The following is a 26,579-nucleotide window of genomic DNA, read 5'->3' on the forward strand; positions in this document are numbered from 1 at the left end:
GAGTAAGATTTAGAGGTCGGTAAATATGTGAATGGCGCCCATCGAAAGCCACTGTTTGGTTTGTCTGTTCTGGGCTACTGCAGAAAAATGGAGGACTCTATGGATGAGGACCCACTCCCGTATATGTAGATAAAATCACCTCATTCTCGGGTAACAGAAACACAATTATTCTTATTTTCAGGTGATTCAACACCAAAAAAAAAAAACCTCACTTATGATATTATCTTCATTTTCTGCCAATATTTCCCAGGAAATCCTACACACTGGACCCTTAAATCAGTTCCTATTGTTGAAACCAAAACATTTTGATCATTTTGCAGATAACTGTAGAGTGCAGCTTCAGTGTGTCTAACAGTGAATGTCTCTCCTCTTTTTGTCTTCCAGGGCAGCACACTGAGGAAGAGAAAGATGTATGAAGAGTTCCTCAGCAAGGTCTCCATCCTTGGTAAATCTTTGAATACGTCTAAAAAAATATTTCGTAATAAATATGCCGGCTTTGTGTTTACTGTTTCTGCATTTTGGTGTAGTGTAGAATTAGCACGTGTACGCTACGCATTAATTTTAAACACCAGGTCAGAGAGTCCAGAGTGCAGGCAGTTAAATCTGCATAGTGCAACATATATAGATTAGCCCACATAAACACAGGCGCACGTTGTCACACCAGGCTCACAGCTGAGTAAGGTCTGTGTGTACAGTCCTAATCTTCTCGCACTGTTCATACTAAAGCCAGTCACACTCTGCAATGACGCTGTGTGGACAATTAAAGAATAGGGAGTTAAGATAAGCCTCTCTTTTTCCCCACTGGAATTTGGATAACACCAGCCTGCACAGGCCATCGGAGGAACGGCAAATGAGATTCATTCAGACTCTGAAAACGAGTTGCAATTGGAACTGACATCTCATCCCCTTCCACTTGATCGTGTGTGTGTGGTGTATAGAGTAAGGCCATGCCCCCTGTACAGAGTTATTAGCTGGCTGAGTAAACACATACACTCAATTCAGGTCTTAGGAGAACGTCTCTGTGAGATCTACGCTCTTTTCATTCACCTCCTTTCTTCTGCATCTCCCTTTTCGACAGCCTTGTCGAGGCCTGCATTCAAAAGCCCGCCTCCTTCTTCCAAGTGCTTTTCCTCTCTTCATTCCTCTTTCTGTCATTCTGCTTCTCCGCTCCACCTCTTTGAATTGGAGGAGGGGTAGGAGGCGGGAGTGTTTTTGTTTGTCTTTGATTTTTGAGATAGCCACGAAATTGGGTACAAGCCCTTGATGTGAAGGAGTGAAGGGGGGTGAAAAACAACATGCTCTTTGTCACACATCCCAATGGCCAGTTCCCCGTGTGCTGTGTGTAATGTGTGTAGCAAGGTGATCCAAGTGGCTCTGCAGAGCGTGAAATGTAGGTTCTTTGGTCGACACATTTGTGTATCGTATTACATGCCAGGCTGTGAAGGATCACTACTATAGGACCTGCTGCCTTTAGCTTCAAGCCAGACAGAGGACATCCATCTGGGGCCGGCAGACACCACGGCCCCACCGAAGCGGACACTGGACACCTTCAACTGATCAGACTTCACCTTAGTTAATCCTAAGAACATACACATTTACACACACACACACACTGGGATCAGTTACTGAGCACATCAGGAGACAATAGTCTCAGACAAAGAGATTCTGTTGAAGTTTACGCCTATAACTCACGTCTTAGTCAAATCAAAACACTGAATCATCCTTTTATCCAGACAAAACTAAAGACAAGGAGTGTTTTCACTGCAGATAGGTCACATTCCACTTATAGATATATAGACTGTTAAGATAAGACATCGGTGATCTACTGAATTGTGAAAAAAGGAAGAGCTCATTTGGTGAATCTCCCATATGGAGGTATTTAGTTATTAGTGAGTCCTCTTGCTAAAAATATCAATCATTCAGCGTTGCTGAAAACTCCTCTGGTTGGAACATTTTTCCCAGTGAAGATGTGTGACCGTCTGTGTTTTTGGTTTCTGTGTGAATACCAACAGCTTCTAGAAATATCCCGGGGCTAACCACGTCACTGTACATGTGGTTGAACAGTCGGAAAGACAGCTGTCGCCACCGGCTCTCAGGATCAACAAAAACTGAAAAAGATAGATCCTATCACAGGTTTTTGCACAAATGTTCCCCTTGTAAATTTAAAGGAATTTTAAAAAATGATCAGAAATAAAAATCTATTCCAAGTTTCAAAGTTACTTATTACTAAATATAAATAGTTTTTCATATATTTAAGTTAATTTAATAGTTATTATTAAATACTGGTACCAATCTAAGTTTTGTCCCTGAATTGTAACTGAATCACACTTCACACGGGCAGGTTTCACAAGGTCATGGAAAACCTGGAAAATTCCCAGAATTTCACAACCACGTTTACCAGGCCTGGAAAAGTATTGGGATTATTGAAAATCATTTAAAGTTTTGGAATTTGTTGTGTGTACTGACATTGTTAAAGCAGGCATCTGTGCGTAACCGTCTGTGAAATGCAACATAACAACAAACTTAGTTTCTGTAGCTGTTGACGTAACATTACTCTAACATCTATGAAAATGTTTTGTTAACCTTTATATACGCTTTTGTTTTTGTTCCATCTCTCCTTTTATTTATGCTAGCTGGCTAAAATTATGTCTAAATAGAGTTTGTTTGAAAAACACTTGTCAGGTCGGGCAAGAATTTGTCAGAGAAAGTTCATTAAAATTTTGTCTATAAAAATATGTGGGGTAATATGAGGTGCTTTTACAAGCACCAAGCATATGCTCTCATGTATGTTTGCCCTGAGCGAGCGTCTCTCTCAAGGATGTTCAACCGTCTTTGGGATAAGACTATGTTACGGTATGGTCAGCTTTCTGTCACCACATCCCAGAATCAGTAGAGCTGAGGTCTTACAGATTCAGGAATTAGTTTCAAGGTGTTTTAGCTCCATGAGGCTCCATTAGAGGAGGGAGGAGGCAGGGGGGATTTTAGAGGGAACAGTCCCTGATGAATGACTGGATTAGCCAGAGGTAGGAATTATCGTTCCCACCAGTTTACTGGAGTTGAGCAAGAGTCATCCTCTGAAACCACAGAGCACATTAAAAACACATAGAGCATCCATGTACTGTTACATTCATCAGTGTAAACAAAACATTGTTCTTACTGATCTTTGTGCATTTTCCATTCACAGAGTCTTTGGATAAGTGGGAACGTCTGACTGTGGCTGATGCTCTGGAGCCCGTTCAGTTTGAGGATGGAGAGAAGATAGTGGTGCAGGGAGAACCTGGGGATGACTTCTTCATTATTACAGAGGTAAGGTCTGTGGGAAGGCCTGTGTGTGTGTGTGTGAGTGTGTGTGAGTGTACGTGTGTTACAAGCGGTGACCTCCAGGTCACCGCTTGTAACCTCCGCAAAATGAAGCCAATGCATTAAGTGCCAAAAACTGCAGTTCCTTGAATGGCCATTCGAGGCTGGCTCCAGAAGCCAGTCGGTCCCCATAGACCTTCATGTTAAAATGCCCAACTTCGTTTTGGTCGCTATAGGTTATTTCAACATTTACGACAACTGTATGTGAGGTGAATTTTTATATAACTGACTTGTTTTAATGTTTTGGTAGCCTACATTTATGCATAACTAGGGAAATGGAGACTTTTAATAACAGCTGGGTGTTGTCTGTTTCCAATTTGCTTCCATAACGACAATGTTGCTTAGGAAACGTAACCATGGCACCCCAGATTCACAGAGTATAGGCATATTCTATCTGCCACTTTTTCAGTATGTTTTCATTCATGAAAGCTTAGTTGCAACATTTTGGTGGCCTAAAAGTCTTGAGACATTTCATTTTTCTTGTACATTTTGTTTTAGTGGTTTTGTGAAAATTACCATCAGCATTATCACAGTGAACCATAGACTGTAAGGCGGCCACATGCAGATGCAAACACCTGCTCCTCACAGGGAACAGCTGTAAAAAGACGCCGGCACTGAGAAAAAAATGCTAGCTACGCACAGGCCCTTAGGGTTAGCTCCACCCTCTCATCCAAATATGGTAAGTTCTGGTTCCTAAATACCAAGATGGCGATGGTCAAAATGCCAAACTCAAGGCATCAAAACAGGATCCAACAAACTAATGGATGCCGTCTCAGTGCTACATCGGCCTGTTATAGTAGTAATTCAGGATGTGTGGTGACTTTCTCTTACTGTCACATTTCCTTTAAGCTGTATGTGCTGACATACGGGGCCCAAGACCGTGTATGTGTCATCAGGTGGCCAGCTGGGGTTGACGTGCATATTATCACGTATGGATGTTGGTGGGCCCTGAGGTTTATTTCCACCAGCAGACAGACTACCTGGTGTTGTCCCCCTGTCCCGGATCACCACCATGGCTCCTGTGTGAAGAACCCCCCCCCACACACTACAGGCTTTGTGGAGCAGGGGCCCCTAGTGCAGCTTCATGAAGGGCCCCCTGCCTGTCATCCTAACACACTTTTGATTAACTCCATACTTACACAGCTTTCACCAGGGTCAAGTCAAGAGGGCCCCGTGTCTTGAAGGGGTGGGGGCCCAATCTGCTGTCGTTTGTCCTCCTGTCCCCTCTCATTCTCAGACCTACTTGAAGGTTAGTCGCTCTGTCAGTAGCTCTGTCTGTCTAACAGCAGCTCTAGGGAGCAGTGCATTGGTTACAGTGTATGGGAGCGGTTAGGTGCGGTTAAGTCGGAGGAGGATTTTATCAAAGGTGCTGAGTGATGTATCGCTGCTTATCCGTCTTTTGGCTGGCTGTGATTCTTTCTCTCCACCTGTGCCCCTCCAGCACAGCACTCCTCCTCTTTATCCTTCTTTCATCTATGCTTTCAATCTCCTAGTTCCTCCTCTTTTCAAAGTTAAACATCGCAGTTTGTAAGTATTGGGTCACATTAAATTTGAGATTTAAATGTTTAAAGTTCTCACTTACCGCTCTAGAGTTCTGGTCGTGTAACAGCTCGGGCCTGGTTTTATATATAAACTATAAATCAACCTTTAAAGAAAAAAAAAAGGTAAAAAAAAGCTTCTCCTGTCTCCACCAAAAATGTGTCAGTTCACAGTAAATATCCTTTGCTCTTTCAGCATGTGGTTGTGTTGGTCAACTGGCTAATTAGCATCTTGAATCCGTCCTATCAGTATTCTGGTTTTTAGAATAATGAACACAGTGTGTGTGTCTTGTGTCCAAGTACAACTTTTTTGCCGAGACATAAGCGACATAAGGCAAAACAACAGTCAGCCTACATCTCCACTAGTTCTTTGATGTCATTTTGATGTTTCTGGGCCTTAATGCTCAGAGTTGAAATTCATAGACTTGTGTTTCATATCAAATAAGCTAAAGCATAAAACACATATGTCCCTGTCAAAACATTCATAGACTGCACTGTACATATCTGATGTTCACCTCACATTATCCAACCAGTGTTGGTCAAGTTTGAAGCCTCCAACTGAAACCTCTTGAAACTGCAGAAATCCTTTAAAAGCCTGTTTGACCATGCAGAAAATGAACCAAATTGGGGTTTAGGACACATTTATAGCTGTTGCCGTAGCTATGCATGACTCATCAAACTGAGACTTGTACATCCCAGAGAGGAGAAAGGCAAAATTAGCAGAAAAATCAGGGGGATTATAGGATGGAGACGGAGCCGGAAGAAGAGAAGGAGGAGGGACAGGGATGGAGTCTTTGTAGGCAGGCAGCTCAGTCCAGTATGTGAGTTTGTCACAGCAGACACAGAGCCTCACCCAACAGCAGTTTTTGTCTCTTTCTTTAATCCCTTTTCCCTTTCTTTTGTCTATCTTCCATTTTCCCTAAGCTCTCTCTCTCTCTCTCTCAGTCCCTCCCTTCCTTACTCTCTCTGTCGCTTGTGCAGCAGGGCCTGACTTTCCCAGAGCAGGGTGGACTGTGGTGGAATGTGTGTTGCTGACTTTCACACGGGGTCAGGAGACCCAGCCTCTCGGGAGGGAGACGAGAGAGAGAGAGAGAGAGAGAGGATGAGTCAAAGAGGGCAGGGAGGGCATAGGGAAAGAAAGGTTGATTAAAGGGATACTTCTCTGATTTTCAACCGGCTTTGTATCAAAATAATGTGGGTAGTATGTGTAGATGAACTGTGGCAAACTTCCCTCCATCTAACCAGTGCCGTAATATCCCCCCTCCCACCACGGCGAAACTCCCCCAAATGATGTAAAAATGTGTCATCCAGCAGAGTGAACTACAGACTGTACTTCTGCATTTTCATATTTCCCGCCACCAACTGCAGACACCAAGAATATACAGCTGATTAGAGACACAACCGCCACTCTCTCTGTGTCTTCAAACTTAATGTGAAATCCAATCAAATGGTTAAACTAGGCAGTTCTGACCAAATAAAAATCAAGATTATGCTACTGCACTTTCTATTTCTCACCTAAAATGTTTTCAGAAATGTATTTTTATTCTCTGTTTCGCTGTAGTGCCAAGAATTTATGCACAGAAAATGGGCACCATACTGTTCGTGTTACAGCTTTGCTTTTTTCTCGCCCGAAATGTTTTCAGAAGCATGTTCTAGTTTACCGTTTTGACTGTGAGATCCAGCCGACCATCTTTGTGCTGAATGGATGACATCGCATCACGTTTCCCACCAGCAGGAGCATTTTTTGGTCCGATGCATTCTGGCAGTTGTAGGTTTTCTATCTCTTGAGCAAAAGCGTCCTTTTTCTCTGATCATGTAGTGCGAATTTCAAAAGTATTTGTGTCTTTCTACTGCATAGACATCCTAGTTTTATGCGAGGGCCCTCTTTATATCCTTGAAATACTTCAAAGAAAAAAAAACCCAGGGAGAGAATCATTTTGTTGGTTTTGCGACACCATCCTCTCCTTTATTCTTCACACCTACATCTCTTTTGACTAAACCAGGGCGAGATGTCAGTTCAGTCATTCAGAACTCATTTTCACTCCCACCGCCTCTGTCCTCCTCTGTCTCTTCTTACTCTTTTGTTGTTTCTGCGGTTTCGGAGCATCAGCCAAAGTAAAACCCCACAATCACTAATTACATGCTGCTGATGGGGAGGATTATCAAAAGGGAGGTATAGAGGCATCACTTTCTTTGCCTGCCCGGGAGGAATAGGGCCCTAATGAAAAGTGACATGTTTACATTTTTTTTTCTCACACTGTACAAACAAGCCTTTACAGAACTCTGGGGCCGTGAAGACTCAGCCTCACCTTCCCTCACTTCCCCTCCTTCTTCGCTTTCCTCCATTTCCTCTTTTCTTCAGGGCTTTTGCATCTGCTCACCCAACATGCACACTCTTTCTTTCTCATGCTCACACACTCAAGACCAGCATCCTGTCAACCGTGTTCTCAACACTCTTTTAGGCATATTATAGGACAATGGGCCCCTGGGCACCAACATCCAAAAGGCCCCACCATCTCTCCTACGAAGGAGCACGATGCACAGACTTTTTGGTCGTTTTGTGCCTTTTTGTAGTTGTTTTGTGTCTCTTTGCAGTTCCTTAGTATCGCTATGAGGCCGTTATGAGTCTCTTCCTGGTCAGTAGGTATTATTGTAAATAATCCATCCAATATGACTGCTGCCTAAAATTATGCACATGAACAGAGGGGGAAAGAGGGACAAGAAAGCTTGTTGAACATGTCACAATATGTCAGTGACTCTGGTTACATGCACAAAATATTACAGACAAAGGCAATACTGCTCTAAGCTGTTTATATGGCTAATGAGTGTGATTTTCCCATTTACATACAGCTGTGCACACTCTGATTTACCCGCCCTAATGTGTCATTTATCACGTTAAAATATGGGAAAGTGGAACAGCTGGAGCTGCTTGAGCAAATTTGCTTCTTTGCATTAAAATAAGATTTTTTTGGTTTTCCACCTGTTGCAGCTTGTTAAACCATGTGAGCACAGCCTCCCTGTGTCATTCCTTTAACCACCATCTTCGAAAAGGTTGTCATTTTGATATTTGTACATAAGTCTTTCATAATGTAGGTTTGTTCCCTCTTCTGACCAGAAATTTGGACTTTTCTTTTGAGCATGCATAGGTGGTTTGTGTACGATGCATGCATGACGATGCACAGACCTCACAGACAAGAGGTCACATGTTGCAAACTGCAGTAAAAATCCCAAATTCTGAACATGCTGGATATATGTCCAAAGAATGCTCCTAAAACCTGGATATTATCAACATATCCAACCTCTTAATCGCAAAATGCTACATTTATAAAAGGCATATGCTGTTTAAACAACCCGCATTAGAATTTGAATATTAGGATATTTGCAAAATAGTGGATTAGTGAGAATTTGAAAGTATTCAAATAGAGTTTTGAAACATGTTGAAAAAAAAAACAGTGAGATGAGGGCTGCTCAGTGCTGCTTATTACATGGTTTACTTTTCTTAATTTGTAACCTTTTAACAGAGTTAAAGGACAAAGTCACAGTTTGTAAATCCCTCATCAGACTCCTCTGTACATTGACACGGTGAAAAGTTTAAATGTCGGTCATATTTTTCATCTTGAAGTCTTGAGTCATTAGTGTTAATGTCACATTGGAATTACAAATCTTTTTTGATTTTGAAGTGTAGCCAATCAGACTCATGACTCGAGTCTTACTCAAGTGTAAGTCATATGAGTAAAATTGAGAAAATTGAGTCCGTTGAGGGTTGTTCTTCCTCGTGCCATTCTCTCTGCGAATGCATTCATTCTCATCTCCTCCCATCATCAATCTGAACAGCAACTCAACATGTCTCTTTGTTGTCCTTTGACCCAGCACAAAAGCAATCACACTGAGGGGATCTAAAGGGTCCCTGAGGGTCACACAGAAGGCAAATCTTCTGCAGGTTGTCTACAATATATCTCCTTTTACTGTAACCTACATGTATGCGCTGAACTGCAATTTAGCTAATGGAGCTCAACACACACTTTTATAGACTCAAGATCAATGAAGTTAATGAATGAAGACATTTTTTTAGTTCAAGCACACAGAAATAAGAGCAGAGGCAGAGATTAACAGGTCCTAATTGGGTGAAACAATTTTATATGCCTCCACGCTGGCGATAGCCAAGGCTGGAGGCGTTATGTTTTCAGGTTTTACCGTCCACCTGTCTGTCCATATTTCTGTCTGTCCGACACATTCTTGTGAACACAATATCTCAAGAACACCTCAAGGGAATTTCTTTGAATTCATTCAGTCATTTGGATTCAATGATAAACTGATTAGATTATGCTTGTCATAGGTCAAAGGTCAAGGTTCCTGTGACCCCGCCTGACTACAATATTTTAAAAACATCATCAAGGTAACTTTTTCATATTTAGCACAAATGTTCACTTGGACTCAAGGATAAATCGATTAGATGTTGGAGCTCGAAGGTCAAAGATGAAGGTCACTTTGACCTCGTCAGTCTCAGTTTGTGGACAGGACTACTCAAGAACAACTTGAGGGAATTTCTTCAGATTTGGCACAAACGTGAGTGGACTTGCTGATTAAGAATTTGGTAGTCAAAGGTCAAGGTCACTGTGACCTTGCATTGTTCTCAATTACCTAAATATCTGGAGATGACCTTGAGGGAGTTTCCTAAAATTTGGCACAAATGTTTACTTGGATTTATGAACTCATTAGAATCTAATGGTCAAAGGTGAAGGTCATGGTGAATTTGTAAAAAAAAAACATGTCTTTTGCCTTAACTCGGGAACCTTGGGTGTCCACCTTGAAACTGTGCTGATTGTGAGGATCTTATGTGTGTTAAGCATCCATGTTTTCACAGACGGATGTAAACTGTAAGTGCAACTTAACTGGTGCACAGAGGTACACCGGCATGGCGGTATATCTAGTTTTGTCATTTTCTCTTTGAAAAGCAGCCCTTAGGCCTCTGTGTGTGTGTGTGTGTGTGTGTGTGTGTGTGTGAGTGTGTTTATGTTTGAATGAGAAGGTGCAGACACCGCTGGTGCTGGGTGGCCTCGTGAACAGGCTACTCAGGATATCACCTTTCTTTCTCCATCTCTGCTTGTGCCTCTCTCTGTCTTTCTCTTTCTCTCACTGTTACTTCCTGCAAGATGCTACATTTAGACAAGTCACCACGAGCCGACTTGCTACGCTCTGCGTGTGGTATGTATGTTTAGGTATGCCTACGAGAGTGAATGTGCGTTTGAGTTCTGGAAGGAGCGTTATCTGACCAGCAAGCAGCAGTGGTTATGATTTCTTCCTTCTGCTCTAATTGGCTCACATTTCTCTTTGACTTCATTCATTCATACTTTCTGTTTGTCTTCCCTTTCTCTCTGCCTTTTCTGCTGCTCTATCTCGTGTTGTTTCCAGTTCTTCGCACCCTGCGCGGTGAGGAGGATCTTAGATGTTTATAAAAGAAATATCTGTGGTGCAGAGCGCTGCCCCTTGGGTGGGAGGTACAGTACGCGATGGTTATCTGGACCACACCGGGAGAGGCCCGTTCACGAATGAACTACTGTACTTGGCAGTGCTGCACTGTCTCACTTTCTTTGTTTGGACATGAATGGAAAGGAGAGGAATCAAGTGGTTATAAACACAAGAGCTTCGATGCCCCTTTCCCCTCCATTCTTGCTCCATTCACATCTCACTGTGTTATGCGCCTTCTGCACTCAAACCACCAGTTTGGTGTGAAGCGATGAAGTTCAATAAATGTGGTTACTGCAGTGTTTAAGTGTGGGATTAAACATGGCCGATGTTGCAGATGACGGGGTATATTTCTATGGGATTTTGTTTCTCTATGAACAGTCATCGTGGTTAACTATCTGTGATGGTATTTCCATCCTCCTGTTTTTATGCACATTTTCAATTCATGCTTTGAAAAAAAAATTGAATGGAAACTCTGGAAAAAGTCCAAGTATTCCAAAAACTTGCATTCGGCTGAGGTGTCGAATGCCAAAAACATCAGATATGTGTGAATTAGAGACTTGTCTAGTTCATAATTAGCTTCTTTGAGCATGGTGTAAAGCGATCCATAAAAAAATGTATTATTATTATTATTGTTAATATTAATTAGGGTAGCAACAGTATGAGTCTTTCACAATACGATAACTGTCTCAGAAAATATTGTGGTTTAATATTATCATCATAATGAGTTAAAATGACTCTTAAATGAATGAAAACAGAAGTTTTTTTGGATTAGCAAAAACTTCATAACAACTTGAATCAGTCCGATGGGGGTGTCTAAATTTCCCTCTATCTCCATGCCATTTAGACTGTATTTGCTGCAGTCTAGTAACCGTCTTCTTCCTCATGCTGTGTTCACATTGCAACTTTAATGCCATCCAGTATGCACCAAAAAGGCTCACTGGTCAGCATAGCAGCATTTTAGTCAACCACAAAAACAAACTGTGAACCACCAGCCTTTTTTCCTGCTGCTGCCGCTTCTGCTGCATGCTTATGAGGAGTGAGGCAGCAGTCTGGAGCAGCATTAGGACCCAGAGCAGCAAAAACCTGACTCCCGCCTTCAGTCTCGTGCTCAGATTGGTTCAGATAACTGAACTGGGCCATCAGTTCAGCTACTGAGACTGGCTAATCTTTAATCACTTGGCCTAATCAGACAAATTTCATGCAGTCAACAAGTGATCGGGAACTTGGCCTCAAACCTCGCCGCCTGTCGAGCTCGTCAAATCGAGCTAAATCTATTGAAACCACACAGTACACACTGTCCAAATAACACTCACAACTTACTCTAATAGTCTTTAACTGTTCTTTGTGTATCTCTTCATTTTCTTGTCATCTTTTACTCATTTCGTGCAATTTGTGGGACTTTCCTTGCCAAGTTGGTCATTGACTGTTTTCCCCTATATTTAAGAAAGAAATCAAACCAATCTGCTTAGGTTTCAAAGGGTTGAATAGCTTGTAAGAGGCGTCTGAACGCAGCACAATAAAATTGCTGTAGATCAAGGGTTCAGAGAGTTAAATATGTGCAACTTAAAGCCTTATTAACATTTAATTGGGTGCTTTATCTAAAAATTCTGACTTAAAACATTTTTATTTCTGCTGTAACGTTGGGCATTATAACATAGATGTTTATGCGGATTTACTTGCTTCTGGAGCCAGCCCCAAGTGGCCATTTGAGGAACTGCAGTTTTTGGCACTTCTGCATTTGCTTCATTTATTTTAGCCCTGGAGGTTTTCACTTTGTAGAGAGTGACTCTACAATAACGTGTCAGTCAGTTTCCAACACTCTCGGCTACATTATCACTTCCACCTTGCCCACTTCTCCACAGTCCATTTCAAGCGCAAACTCACTTAGTCACACACATATCCCTTTCACTGAAATACAGTCTCACCTTTGTGTGCCCGCAGTCAAGAGCTGCCCATTTTGGGGTTCTCATTAAAGCTCATTATATTCATATTTAGCATTATTATCCTGGTCAGCAGATGGAGCAGAGAGAGCAGAGACGGATTAGAGGGAGGGTGCTGGAACGGTCAAGTCTGTTTTACGACACGGTCCAAGACAAGCTGGGAAGTTCCCCCACTGATTTCTTACCTGTTACCAATTAACAGCTGAACTTGAGTGCATGTAAATGTCTAGACATGGACATTTAAAACATATTGTACCTCTGTTGAAACATATGCATGCCAAACTTATGCTCCATCACACTCAAACAGCCGCGCTTGTGAGAAAGTGTTACATGTTAATGTGGGCATACGGGGCTGCAAACACTCATATGCAAAGATAAATATTCATTCACACACACAAAGTTTGTCAACAGCTGCAAGATATGACAGCATGAAGTGTTATCATCTGTTGGGCAGAGCGAGCGGAAATCAAATTTCCTGCGTTATACTTTTTAGATGACTCACACACTCACTCGCACAACAGCAACCAGCAGGGTGATGGTAATATGCGTATCGAGATTGGTCGTGGAGTCCAGTCAGTCTGTCCAGCAGACATCAGCTGCTGATTTTCTCACTGCATGTGTGTGTGTGCATTAGCGTGCGAGTTTGTGTTTCGCCCTGAGTCCATCTGTGTTCCTTGTTGCCTGGATGTGTGTCTGTCTGCAAATGCACAATTAGGCTATGTGGGTTAGCGACATGTTATCGGAGCAAGATTTGGGGTGTTTTGGGGTCATTTAGGGAGACTGTATTGGAGGTCTCAGATCTTGAAAAATACCGTTGTTTCCATTTTGTGGGTGAATGCTGAGAAAGGGGATTATGTGATGGAGACACTGAGGAGTCAGTTTGGTTTCCAACAGGACTTAGATCAGGGGTGTCAAACTCATTTTAGTTCGGGTGCCACATACAACCCAATTTGATGTCAAGTGAGCCGGACTGGTAAAACCATTGGATATTTTAAAGTTTAACAATCTTTGATACAATAAAAATGCTATATTTTCAGTACGGATGTAGGTTGAAATCCCCTGAACTCAAATATTTGTCGTTATTCAGTCAGGAATGATTCTTTTATTGTGCCTCAATTTTTAGATTTAAAGTAATATCAAGATAGAAATGTGGGACTTTTACTTTGAAATATTGCTAAACTTATACAATAAAAAATGCTTAATTTTTGTATAAAAAGTAAAAGATGCCCTTAACTGAAATGTACCAGTAATTGCCAGGAAATATCTATTTAATTTGTATTTTTTCAGCAACCCCCAAAAAATCAAAGAATAAAAATGTTTTCTTCACAATTTAGTGGTATTTACTTTTTAATTTTTCGGTGATAAATTTTGGTCAGGCTCTGCTTTTGATGACTTGTCATCCAGAGGGATGGATTGGACCCTTTGGCGGACTGGTTCTGGCCCGCAGGCCGTATAAATTTACATCCCTGGCTTAGATGTTTGTATTTATTACACTCTGGAGGAAATCAAGCAGAACAAATCAGATTTTGTATCAAGCACCCTGTTGGAATATATGCTTCATACCCGTGCTACAAAACAGGTGTGCATCCCACAGAAAAGCGGGCTAAATCCCGTGCACCTGTGTTCTTATGAAGAAAGGAATTTTTCCTCGGCTTAATCCTCCTGACGATTTTCAGCCCCTCGCTAAATAACCTCCATTTCTCTCCCACCCCTCCTTTCCTCCATTTCTCCCCTCTTCACCCGACCCCCTTTCTTCTTTTTTCTCCCTCTCATCCTGCTCTATCTTTTGTCTGTCTTTTCTTTCCTCCAACTTTCCTCTTCTTCTCTGTCTCCAGGGAATAGCTTCTGTTCTGCAGCGCAGGTCTGACAACGAGGAGTACGTGGAGGTTGGACGCCTCGGACCCTCCGACTACTTTGGTAAGTGGGCTGATGAAGCCTTTTCCCTTCACAGTTTGACAGGAAACACAAAGTTAAAAACATAGCTGGTTTAACCTTTCAAAAACTCAGCAAATTTGTTTGATTTTTGTTAAAACCCCCAAACAAAACAAAACAAGAAAATGACCTAAAAAAAAAGTATTTTAGGGTTGCAAATTGTAACCACTGTCCTTAAGCAATTGTTGGTAAAAATTAATGATTGATTAATCAATTAATCATTTTTGAAAAAACATTAAAACTTTGCCTTTTTCTAAAACCAAAAGCATTTTTCCTCAATCAAAGATCACAGCAATGTTGCATGAATTTGACAGCGTAGCCTTGACCCATACAATGTCCCATTTTCGATTAAATTTTTTTAACGACCAATTTATCAATCTTTGATTAATTATCATCATCTCTAGTGTACTTATTTTATGTATTTTATTATATTTTTTCTCTAATGTAATTTTATATATAAAATTATAATAAACAGTTTTCTGGACATTCTTTCCATTTTTTTCATTTTTGGGGATAATTTTTCTATGAAACAAATTTTTAGGTTTACGAATTTCTTGCAATTTGTGGGGCATTTCTAGCCATTGCCATGTTTATGAGAGTGATCAATCCAGTTTGCTGGTTTTCCAAAGGGTCAAACAGCTTGTGAAAGGTGTCTGGATGCAGCACAAGAGAATTGATGTCAATCCAGGTTTCAAAGTTTTCAAACATTTGATTTTGATAGCCCTCTCTCCCTCCTCCTCCTGCAGGTGAAATCGCCCTGCTGTTGAACCGTCCCAGGGCAGCCACCGTAGTCGCCCGCGGTCCGCTCAAGTGTGTGAAGCTGGACAGGCCCCGCTTTGAGCGTGTGCTGGGGCCGTGCTCAGAGATCCTCAAGAGGAACATCCAGAGATACAACAGCTTCATCTCCCTCACTGTGTGACACGTCGGCCCCTCTGGGCCCCACCAGCAGGGGTGGGCAGCATCAGCATCAGGGTTTGGGTCTGTGGGAGGGATGAGGTGAGGATGCGGGGGTAAAGGACATGGGTTTTAACATCCACAACTACAGGGCGCTCATTTCCTGCCTTTTTCTTTCCGTTTTGCGTGTTTCTTTTCTTTTGATCTTGTGCACTTTGACTTGGCCTGTGCTGTCATGTAGCTTTATGTCAAAACCAACATGCAGGGGTGAAAAAATCGGAGCGAGGACGGAGATCATTCAACTCGTTACACACTGTAAATGAGTCATATATACAGTGTGGAGACTGTATATAATGCATGCTTCTCGACTGTCAAAGAATGGCGTTTGCACTTTCATGAATTTATGAAGGATGGGGTGAATTCAGGAAATAAGGAGGAAGTAAAGTCATGTTTACATACAGCGGGAGAAAGTGAGCACACATTTCTTTTTTCGCTGGCTGTTGTTTGCCTTTTTTTTTCATGTCTGGATGTGCGCGGTGCCATTTCTAGGCCAAATCAGACCCGCACTACACAGACATCGCTTCCCCCTAAAACGTAGCTGTAGAGGTTTGAAGAAAAATAAATTCTTGGCTGTTTTATTTTTAGTGCTTTAAGTGTAAATTAATGCTGTTATCAGTTGGGGGGGTAAATTAGCCCTTTGAAACCTGGAGCGGCATCAGTTTTCTTGTGTTGCTTTCAGACACCTTTCACAAGTATTTAGACTTTTGAACTCTGAGCAAATTGGTGTGGTTTCTCTCAAAAACATAGAGAAAAAGGCAGTAAGCACCATGGCAAGAAATGTTCCACTAATTGTAAGAAATAAAGAGAGTCAGAAAATTATTTTTTAAAAAGCCAGGGAAAAATGTCTAGGGAAAAAAAGAAAAAAAAGCTAGGGAAATATTGTACTTATAATCAGCATAATTATATATTTAAAATTGTTTAAAAATTTAAATACTTTTTCCAGGTCCTTTCCTTGTTTTATTATTATTATCATTATTATTGGACTGAGTAGTAATTGTAGTAACAGTAATAAATAGTATTAGTATTATTTTATTTATTTATTTATTCTTTAAAACAAAATTTCAGTTGATTTTCTTGTACTTTTTTTTTTACTCATTTCTTGCTATCATTGCTCTATGCCTTCTTCCAGTGTTTTCGAAAGAAATCAAGCCAGTTTGCTCAGGTTTTGAAGGGTTAAAGTCAGTTGATTTCAATATGAAGCCACCAAATTAACTAACAAGCTTCTTCTTTTCTCAAGAAATCCTCTTTGTCCCAATATCCCCTGATGTGATTCAGTCTGAACTGTGGGATCCCAAAGCAGCTGTAGTGTTAGCAGTCCACACACACACTAACACAGTCTGACATGCTTACACTGTCTCAGGACTATATGAATCCTCTACACACAAACATACACACGCACACACACACACACTCACGCACGTCATGTTTAAACTCATTTTGTTCTATGTTAAATTGCTAGATGAAAGCTTTTGCACCACTTTAGAGTTTGAACGTTGGGTCAATAATGAAGTTTGAGTTAGCTGTTTTTAGGACATGACTTCTATGTTATAAATATATAAAAGAATGAAAAAATATACTTGTGTTGCTTTCCTTTGATCTACTGTAATCTGTAAAACTTGCACAACCGACCCAGCGACTGATGTTGTATAAAATGGGACCTTATGAAAGAAATCTTTCTATATTCTCTCTCTCCGTATGTCTTTCTTTCAACTATCAAACCATCTTGAGCAAATAAAGATAAGCTTCTGAAATCCCTTTGATTTGAGTCGTTATTTTTCTCAGCCCCTCCTTGTCCCTGTGTGAATGTGACTCTATTTCACATTTTTCCCCTTTCGCTTATCCCCACTTCTGGCATCCTCTCCTCCTCTCCTGACTTGACTTAGTTCGCTCTCTTTCCCTTTATGTCATCTGGTGCCCACACTCTGCCTCCCCCCCTAAACTAATATCTCCATTAATCTCCTGTGTCTTTCTCCGAAGTGCAAACTGTCCTCTTCAATCACACCTTTCACATTTCTTTAACAGGTACCTCCTCCCCAGCTCATCCTCCCTCCACTCTACCCTGCTCTCCATCCTTCTCACATTAAGCTGAGTGTCAGTCATCCGTCAGTCTGAGCTGTCAGAAAGCCCCAGTGCTCCTCCCAGCCAGTTTACACCACAGTGGACTAAAGTCTCCGCAGCTTTGACACATTCCTCTTCATCTTAATGCCCACTAAATCAACTGAGGAATGCACCCCCAACTCGCCAACATTGAGTTTAGTACCCTTCTCCCGACACACACACACCCATGAACTCACAAAACGTTTGGGGTTTGTAGCTCAGTGAAACAAGAATTAGGCTTCCATCTGCAAGGATTAGTGGTTTTATTGTCGGTACGAAGACATGGCATATAACCAGGAATATCAGAACATTTTTTTACACACTTTATTGTTGTGCGTTATTTGATCTTTTCTCTCCTTGTGAACATAATTAACACTAAACTGTCACTTAGATTAAGATATTTTTCTGCATACTTCACCAACAAATTGTTAATTTGTATGTCAATGACCCATACCATGTTGCGTTGAATTTTTTAAATAAACTTTGTTTTTCTTGCATGCCACCATAATGAACAAAGAATCCAAATACAGCAAAAATTCTTGATGAACCAGAGTAAAAGGGATCATTTAACAGCAGCCAAACTATATCAAAACATCCGTTCACACAGTCAGCAAAAATGCATGTGTTTGGCAGGTACGTATAACAGTTGTGGTTTGAACCCAGGTGCTGCACCACGGACAAAAAAGAAAGTTTGTAATAATTATTAATGCACATCTTTGCAGATTCCAACGTGAAACAGGAAAATGAAACAACAGGAAAGTCCAGTTCCCTGGGTTGGGTCTCCCAAGGTATAGGACCGATCCAAAAGCCACAGCGGGCAACGCTACAGCATACGACTGGACAGATGACACTTGGATTATACTGCAAGATTTTTGTGAGAGTTTGCAAACAGATTTTTTTAATATATTTTTGCTGTTATTAAACACAGACCCCCATAACATTATTCAACAAGAATTGTCTCAGTTTTTGGAGACATGCTAGAAAAACAACGCATCTTTGAAGAGGATACAACTGATGTTTTAATCATCCTAAACATACAGCTTGAGACAGATAATTGTAGATGCAATCATAACAGGTACTGAGCTCAGTCAACAGATACATCTCCATGACGACCAAGCGTCATCAGTGGAGGGAGCTTGTGTTGATAGATTGACTCCATTCACAAAAACAAAACAAAACAAAGCAAAAAAAAAAAGCTGATCTTTTGTTCAATCAACATCTCCCAGAGAAAGCCTTTTTGATAACACTGGTAACATCAGAACGAAAAATCAACCTGAGCTGACCCGAGTCTGTGTGTGTGTGTATGTGTTAAGAGTGCCTGATTAGTCAGGGCCACTACTGGGCCATCCTGGGTGGGCCAGCTGAGGACAAAACTTGGCACTGTCCCATGAACCAGAAGATGAAGCCTTTGTACAATGACACTGTGCCAACCAAACACATGCATGCACGCACGCACACACGCACCTTTCACACACTCTTTTACCAACTTTTAATTTAAGTCACTCCATTCTGTGTTTGGGTCTTTTATGCTTCATAGTCTCTTAATCAGCCATTGAGCTCCTGTGGTCCCACTGTGAATGTAACACTGAGGCCAAAAAACATTTCACCAGCTAACATCAGTTCAGGTAACTGCACTTCCACAAAGCAACATGATCATCTGGTTAGGAGAAGCTCAGCCGTCAACACTCAGACGGTCAACAGCAACTAATTTAAAAAGGACTTTTTTTGTTGTCATAATACTTCCTGATGAAATGGTTAAAGCCTCTCCGTTTTATTCACTTTGACATGAAGAGGGATTGCAGGGATTGCTTGGACAACACTCACTGTTGTGGCTGATGTGGATTAATTTAGCTTTTTTGTGTGAGAATGGTTAAAATCAGCATCCTCTCCCGGGACAAATGGCTCTGCAGCAGTCGGTCCAGCTCCAATCAGCTTCATCTGGCGGTGATGGAAATATGACACTCGGGTGGACCAAGCCCCCTGGAACAACACCAGGTTTCGAAGCCAATTTCACATTGTGGCCAAAAGTGGTTATACAATGGCCAGATCTGTTATGTGATGCCATTGAGTCCAAAATGACTTTTTCTTGCACACTTACATCGTAAAAGAGATGTCTGTAAGTCAGTGCATACATTTTTCTGTGTCACAACACCCATGTAATGACTCGTTTTACTATTGGGATTTGATCCATTTGGTCTGATAACATTTTTAAAGTCTAAAAAAGCCTCAAGTAAATCTTTTTTTCCTTATTCAGATTTGCGGGGGGCCAAAACCAAAGTTAGTTGCTCAACTGGCAGAAGTCTTTAGTGGTGCTCTATGGGCCCCACAATGGGTGATGTGGGTCATTTCATATGGTGGAAATTGATCATTTTCAGTTTTGTGTGCCACTAAGCAAAGCAGCGGTAGAAATTACTTAAATGCCTCAAGCCTACAAATTGTCTTTTTGTAGTTCTTGTCATAAATACTTGCACAACCCAGCTCTTAGACTGAACAAAAAGAGGAAGACACAGGCGTAAATTAGCAAATAAAATGATTTCGTAACTAAAATTAATCAAAATAAGTCAAAGAAACTGCGTAAATGGTTAGGTGAAATCTGTAGAGTCAGCAGTGAAGAGAGTAGATCAGTGACAATGTTCTGTAGGGGTGTTGTGCAGCAAAAACAAAGAAAGCAACAGTGTTGTGAGGAAGTCTGCCAGCCAAAGACTGACTGCTGCTGCTCTGTCTTTTGGGCTTGGAGCTCACTGAGCTCAGGTGTGTCCAATGATGCTGATTGAGCTCATCAAGTCTGCAGAGGAACCTAGCAGAGGGGCTGTCAGATTGCAAACATGTTTTTCCATGTTTTGTTCACAGCCAGCACAGCATACTCATGCAGAGTTTTCACACTGTGCCTCTCTTCACACATACAGCACAAAACAGAAATGGTCCACGAGAGGAGGAAAGCAACAGTAGCAGGGACTCAGGGGGATAAATGACCCTAACTGCACCATATTCTCCTCTATTTATTGCTGCAGCTTGGCTCTACTACAACTTCCAGCTACTCCCACAGTGGAGTATGTTGGGTGCAAGACTCCTGTGCATTTTGTTGTCCAAACAAATAAGAGGCCAGACTTGGTGAGCTGGTTGGGAGGAGTAGAAGGAGGAAACAAAAAGGATGCAAAGGATAAAGACGGAGGCGGAGGAGGCGATGAACATGCAGGAGGAGGAATGTGAAAAACTGCTGCGCCAGCTGCACTGACCTCTAATATACTTTCCTTTGGTTTTTTCCTTTGGATTTCTGAAGTCAGTGAAGTCCACTGAGAACCACTGAGATACATTTTAAAGAATTTATCCCAGCATGGGAACATTTTGCCTCCTTATTTACAGGATGGCTCCTTCTTCCCTACAAATTCCCAGTTTTATATAAAGCTTGCCAAAAATTTACAAGATAAGATGGCTGGGAGTGATTTGGTATGTGTGTGTGTGTGTGCTTGTGTGTGTATTTGTTGCATCCTATAACCAGACACAGCCACCCATGATCTCATGAGAGGATGTTTTATTTGGTGCTGCATATTTAGATTTGGCACAGTGAGCGTAGCCCCTGGGCGTGCGACCCTCACTCCCCCTCTCTCTCTCTTTCTCCCCGATTCTCTCTCTTTTGTTTCCTGTCGTCCTCTGCTACTCTGAGTTCCCATAGCCGCAATCTCTCTATCCCTTGTCTGGGGGGGATCCAGGCTAATTAAAATGCCTGCCAACACTGGACTACAACCTCTATTGATTCTTGCTGCCTTCTCCCTCCTCCATGATCCCTACACCCTGGTGGAAAAAAAAATCAACCCCCAACTGCCTGCGCTAATGACCAGAGCCTTTGATACGCAGCTCTTTTCTTGTCTACATATATTGGGTGTGGCGACCTGACTGTTCAGCCTGGCTAGGTCGAAACTCTCAGTCCGGGGGTATCTCATCTCTGCCTGGTCCCCGATTCCGCTGCTCGGATTTTCAGCTCTAATCGTGACCTTCTCGGGTCAAAGGTCACCGCCCAGGCCTGGTCACAGGTGATTGAGCAGTGGTGAGGCTGATGGGATTGAAGGGTTAGGGATGAGAGGGGGTGTCAGGGGGAAAAGGAGGGTCAAAAATTGGGTCAGGAGATCATCACAAGGTCCGGCTCAGTCAAACAGCGGTCCCTCTGCAAAGTGACGACAGAGTAATTTGGTGGTCAGTCATGGTTATGGAGTAACAATTTAGCATCGTAATTGTGTAACATTCCTGAACCGTTTTCTCATATTAACTTCGGACGATGTCCAAAGAATTAGGTCCAGTCATTTAACACGTTGCACACAACAGGAGGTTGTCTATTTCAGATGTGTTCTCACTGAATGGAAATTTTGGTTTGGTTTAGGTGAGGGATGGTGTACAGAGCGTGTAGGAGGCAGGACATGGCATGGAGTACACCAAGGTCACATTACTGGTTCGTAATTGATAATAACTGATGAATTAGTTTGTCATTTCGGGGTCAGTCTGTACTGACAGAAGTTCTTAAATCTTATTGTCTCTGCAGTTAGACAGTTTTGTTGTTGTCTTTGTGTACATGACCATTTTTCTTTACCCGGTTGTTTTCTGGTTTTCCACAAGCTGTGGAAATTCATTTGGAAATTCACATCCACACACCCACTTGCTTGCAGTGAATTCTGCAGACAATTAACTGCTTTTTTCATACTCAATCGGCCCTTACATAACTTTTACTCTGGAGCTGGTAGGGTAAAGTCTGTTTAATGTCTGATTCAACTGATTCGAAGATTTGCGTTCTCACACAGGCCGACAGCTCCTTTTTTGAGCCTTAACTGACTAGGCACATTTCAAATCTCCCAAATGTTGTGAGAAAGTTTTAGCAAGATGGCTGCATAAGCAACAAAAAAAACCCACAAATGTGTTTTCTTGGTTAATAAAGATTGAAAATGTGTGATAAAATTGTATTGTCTTAGATTAATGACATTTCAACCCAGGATGCTCCTTTTCTTTATAACAAGCATAACACAATAAATTGATGGAACACAGATGTCTTGGTAGCTTACTAGTTATATAGCTATTGTATTTGCTGATTTGTGCACGACAGTCCCGCATTTTGACACATTTCCAACACATGTTTTATATGACCCCCGTAATTGAACTCAAGTCCTGCAGCAAATTTGCTGCACTTCTTACTGCTCTTCTAATATCAGTGCAGCATGGCAGGATAGGAGCACAGGTTCCAAACATTAGCATAAAGAGCATTACTAGAGCAGAGTAATGAAGCAGCGTTCCTATTTGTTTGATGTTTGATTGATCGATTGTGTGAAACTGAAGTTTTAAAAAAATTTGCATGTGCTTCGACAACTGCAAAAGGATACCTGTAGTCCACGCAGGAGAAATCACCACAGCAGAAGATGGCATTTGCAATCTCCTGCAACACCTGTCACATCTGTTTATGTAAGCGCAAGCACCGATGACTACTGAGGATGTATCAGGGTCTTGAAAGGTTGTCCCATTTCATAGGATAAGCTTTCAATAAAAACCTTGTGCTCCTCAAATAATGAGGATAAGGGTAAAGCAAAGACATGGGGTTTGGGCCTTAGATATGTAAAATCAATGTAGTTCCCCTTTAACCATCTTTCTAATAAATGCAACAGTCATGAGCCAATTCTAAGCAATTGAGATGATTGTCCCACTTCCTGTCGCTGTCTTTAAAGGGGCGCGTCCTTTGCCATTTGTCCGCAGTAGGACACGGCCGACTGCCTTAGAGAAAAGAAAAGAGAAAGATAGAAAGCAAGAAATGAACAAGGGGATGAGATACCATCTGTTTGTTTTTCTGCTTTTCTTTCCCAAGCTTGTTATCGTTCCTCATTTCCTGCTGGACGACAAGTAAATAATTCACATGTATACATGTACCAACACTGAGCCCAGGCCTCCCTGACTCGCCTCGATTTTGGCCTCAGTTTCAAAGCTATTCCCAGCAAACAGAGTCTTGGTGACTCGCCTCCAAACGATGTGTAGAAAAAACAAACAAAAGATTGAAATGTTCTCCTTATATTCTGCATGCTCAAGGGGGAAAAATGTGTGAGTAGCATTTTTCGAGTGACATATTCCATCATGCACATGACTCTGCAGTCTCCTGCCCACGTTGATCCCGACCCAGCACAATCCATCTCTTCAGTTTGACTCTGACTTCACTCCCTAGGGACGCAACTCAGCAATTGTTTCAATTGTTCCTTTTTTTTCAGCGCCTCCTACTCTCCGAGGAACCGTTAGGGGCTTGAGTGCAGATCATAAAAAATAGTCAAACTCTGTTCTAATCACATTAGTAAGATTAAGGAATGCAATGAGCAAAAATTCCCTGTTGGACTGTTTCGGAAATGGTCAATATATCTTTGGCTTTCAGACATTTTAGATGGATGTTTTTTTCCCAGATAAAGCATCTCATGTTTCAAAATAAATTGTCAGTTTTTGAGATGTGTTATGCTCCTATTTAAACTGGTTGTACGGACATTTTTCAGTATCTGGATGAGATTTGGCGTTTCCACCAACAGGTCTGTGCGGTTCAGTTCAAATCTCAATTTGACAACTTTGACCATCTTTTTTATTGTCTCTCTTGGATGACACAGTCTTTAAGGGATGAGTGGTTATTCAAGAACTGAAAAAAAATATATTAATTGCAACCAGATTATGTGAAGTCCATATTCTCACTTGGAGGAAAAAAAAAACACGTCAGAGTGTTGTTCATGTGTGCTCGTGCAGCACTAAACCTCTGCTCTTGCCTGGCAAAGAGTCAGTGGACAAACCCACTACCCATAAATATTCCATAGAGAGAGAGACTCACTGCAGACTGCAGCCCCGTTCTGAGGACAATAAATTGGGTGCAGGCTTCACTCTGTATCACTGGTGATCAAGGAAATATAGCCACTGGATGGAGCAGCAAATGACAACAACCTTGCCCACATGTAAGAGCACTGTCTGCAGTGGAAACGTTACACAGATCTAGGGTCCAGGTACCACTTCATAGGTGTTACTTTTGGTTCTGACGGTACTATACTGAAAGCCTTTGACGGAAACTGAGCTTTAGATGTGAATGCTTCACCAACCTCACATCGCAGAGGATTCACCTTATCCCCCAAAACACAGCCACTAACTGCAGGTGTGCAAAGTCACAGGGCAAAGGCTGTCAAGTGTCTTCTGATTCTGAGGCCACCCTAGACATCCACAACCCTCCAGCCCCTCCTAAAGGACCCCCAAATCCCCTGAATGTCCCAGCTGTACCCTGAGCAATACCCCTGGGCTGGAGCAGTGGCTGGGGAGCACAGTCCACAGGGGTGACCCAGCTCTCCCTAAACCCTGCAGGAATGTGTGGATTTGAGTGAGTGCTGTAACCAGAGAGCACTCTCTCCTATCTTTAAGCCTATAATGGGGCCACTTCCTGTTGATAATCAGTTTGTTGTGATCTCCATCTGCCATGGGATTTTGACACTTCATCTTGAGTCCTAGGAGAGGAGGTGGAGAAGGAGGAGGAGGAGGAGGAGGAGGAGAGGTGTTATTATGGTTCTGGTCTGTGTACCATAATGACATGGGCTGGCATCAAAGGCTTGAGGACCAAATAAAGTTATTTTTCCAATTTGAGTCCTAGATCCTTCAACAAACCTCTGTGTATGCACATATGCACACACACGTGCATGCATGCAAACATCGCCCAATGTGTCATTCTTTGATACATGGCATAGTTTGCTTAACATCAAACAAGTATGGGACTCTTGGGCTTTCCTGGGGGACCAGCAAACTGGGATGTGTGTCAAGTAGGGGTGATGTCTCCAGTTCCATTCTGGCAGGGACTTTTTCCCTTTTATTTTCTTGATACTGTCTACTCTTGACTGAAAACGAGAATGGTGTTTTGCTGACTCCGACCTGTCTTCTAATTTTTTTCTCTCTCTTTTCTCGCTCTGGACCTGGTACTGCTTTTATGGCCTCCAATAATAACAACAACAATTAAAGAGCCAAAAACCTGCTGTAATTATTTTTTAAAAGCAGCTACAGTGTTTATTTCAGAGGAGCTACGTGGGAGCTCTTTGGGGTAGGGGGGCTCACATTAACCACTGTTAATCGTTACCATGATGCGTGCGAAATAGCATCACGGTACGGCCCATAAACTAGGTAGGGCTTCTCTCCTGGCGGTTAAGTGCTTTGCTCAGTAAGGTGTGGTTGCTATAGGAATGGGGCTGTGTTAAGTAAAATCTCAAACACAAATCAGGGCCCTGCTCATAGCACACCTCAGTCCATAGTGGGCCCTGGGGCTAATAGTGCATGGTAAAATGATGAGTGCATGAAAGTGGATTCTCTTACTGGTTGTAATCACCCTTTAATCCGGGGGTTTTCTTTTAGTGGTATCTTTTACTTCAAACCCTTACAACCATGAATGGATTACTGAATGGGCCTACCGGGCACAGGCCCAGGGGCCAAAAGTGACAAGGGGCCCCTCGGCCTTAACTTGCAAAATGTCAGATGTCAACTTATACCAGCTAAGAATAGACTCAAAAAGACCACAAAGGGACACAAAATACCAGAAAGAGATGAAAGGGTACTGCAAAGGGACATGGAATAACTTCAAAAATGGGCAAAACAACTAAAAAAGCCTAATGAGTACAAAGACATGAAAAAAATCACAAAGCAACATAAAACGACCAAAAAAAAAACCCCACAAAATGACACAAAGAGACACAAAATTTGACACATGATTGCATCAAAGAAACCCAAATGACTACAAAAAGACACAAAACAACCAGGAGATACAAAATGACTACAGACACACAAAACAACAAAAAAAAGACACAACATGACCACAAAGATAACCTCCACAAAGAGATGCAGAGATGCAAAGGGACACAACATAAATACAAAAATGGACAAAACAACCACAAGGGTTTACAAAATTATCTCATAAAGACACATTAAACACAGTTACATCAAAGAGACCCAAACGATTACAAAATGACAAAAAAAGACAAAATCACCACAGACAGACACAAAACCACAAAAAGATGCATAACGACTACAAAGAGAAACAAAACAACCAAAAAGTATTGCTCCTAGGTAGGAGAGGCACTGGGGCCCTTTCCATATCTGTGCCCAGGGGCCCTTTGTCTCGTAATCTGCCCATGCTTGCAACCCTTCCTCGTCTCCTCACTCCCTTTCTTATCCTCCTTCCATCCAAGTCTTTCCTCTTTATCTCTGTACAGGTCGTCACTCAAGTCAAGCTGAAATCTCCCCTTAATCCCCCTGATACAGGACCCTG

General features: G+C 41.9%; 1 protein-coding gene across 2 annotated transcripts in view; it reads left to right on the forward strand.

The window, feature by feature from the left end:
- prkar1b (protein kinase, cAMP-dependent, regulatory, type I, beta) overlaps window positions 1-15,885 on the forward strand; it is an 81,670-nt gene extending 65,785 nt beyond the window's left edge. For both annotated transcript variants that reach the window (XM_042504863.1, XM_042504864.1), the window contains 4 exons: window positions 385-445; window positions 3,185-3,306; window positions 14,143-14,224; window positions 14,986-15,885. In XM_042504863.1, the coding sequence (XP_042360797.1) occupies window positions 385-445; window positions 3,185-3,306; window positions 14,143-14,224; window positions 14,986-15,158 (438 nt within the window). In that variant the 3' untranslated portion in view covers window positions 15,159-15,885. The remainder of the gene's footprint in view (window positions 1-384; window positions 446-3,184; window positions 3,307-14,142; window positions 14,225-14,985) is intronic.
- The last annotated feature ends 10,694 nt before the right edge of the window (window positions 15,886-26,579 follow it).

This window comes from Plectropomus leopardus, chromosome 17 (assembly GCF_008729295.1).
Source record: "Plectropomus leopardus isolate mb chromosome 17, YSFRI_Pleo_2.0, whole genome shotgun sequence".
Classification (NCBI taxonomy): Eukaryota; Metazoa; Chordata; class Actinopteri; order Perciformes; family Serranidae; genus Plectropomus; species Plectropomus leopardus.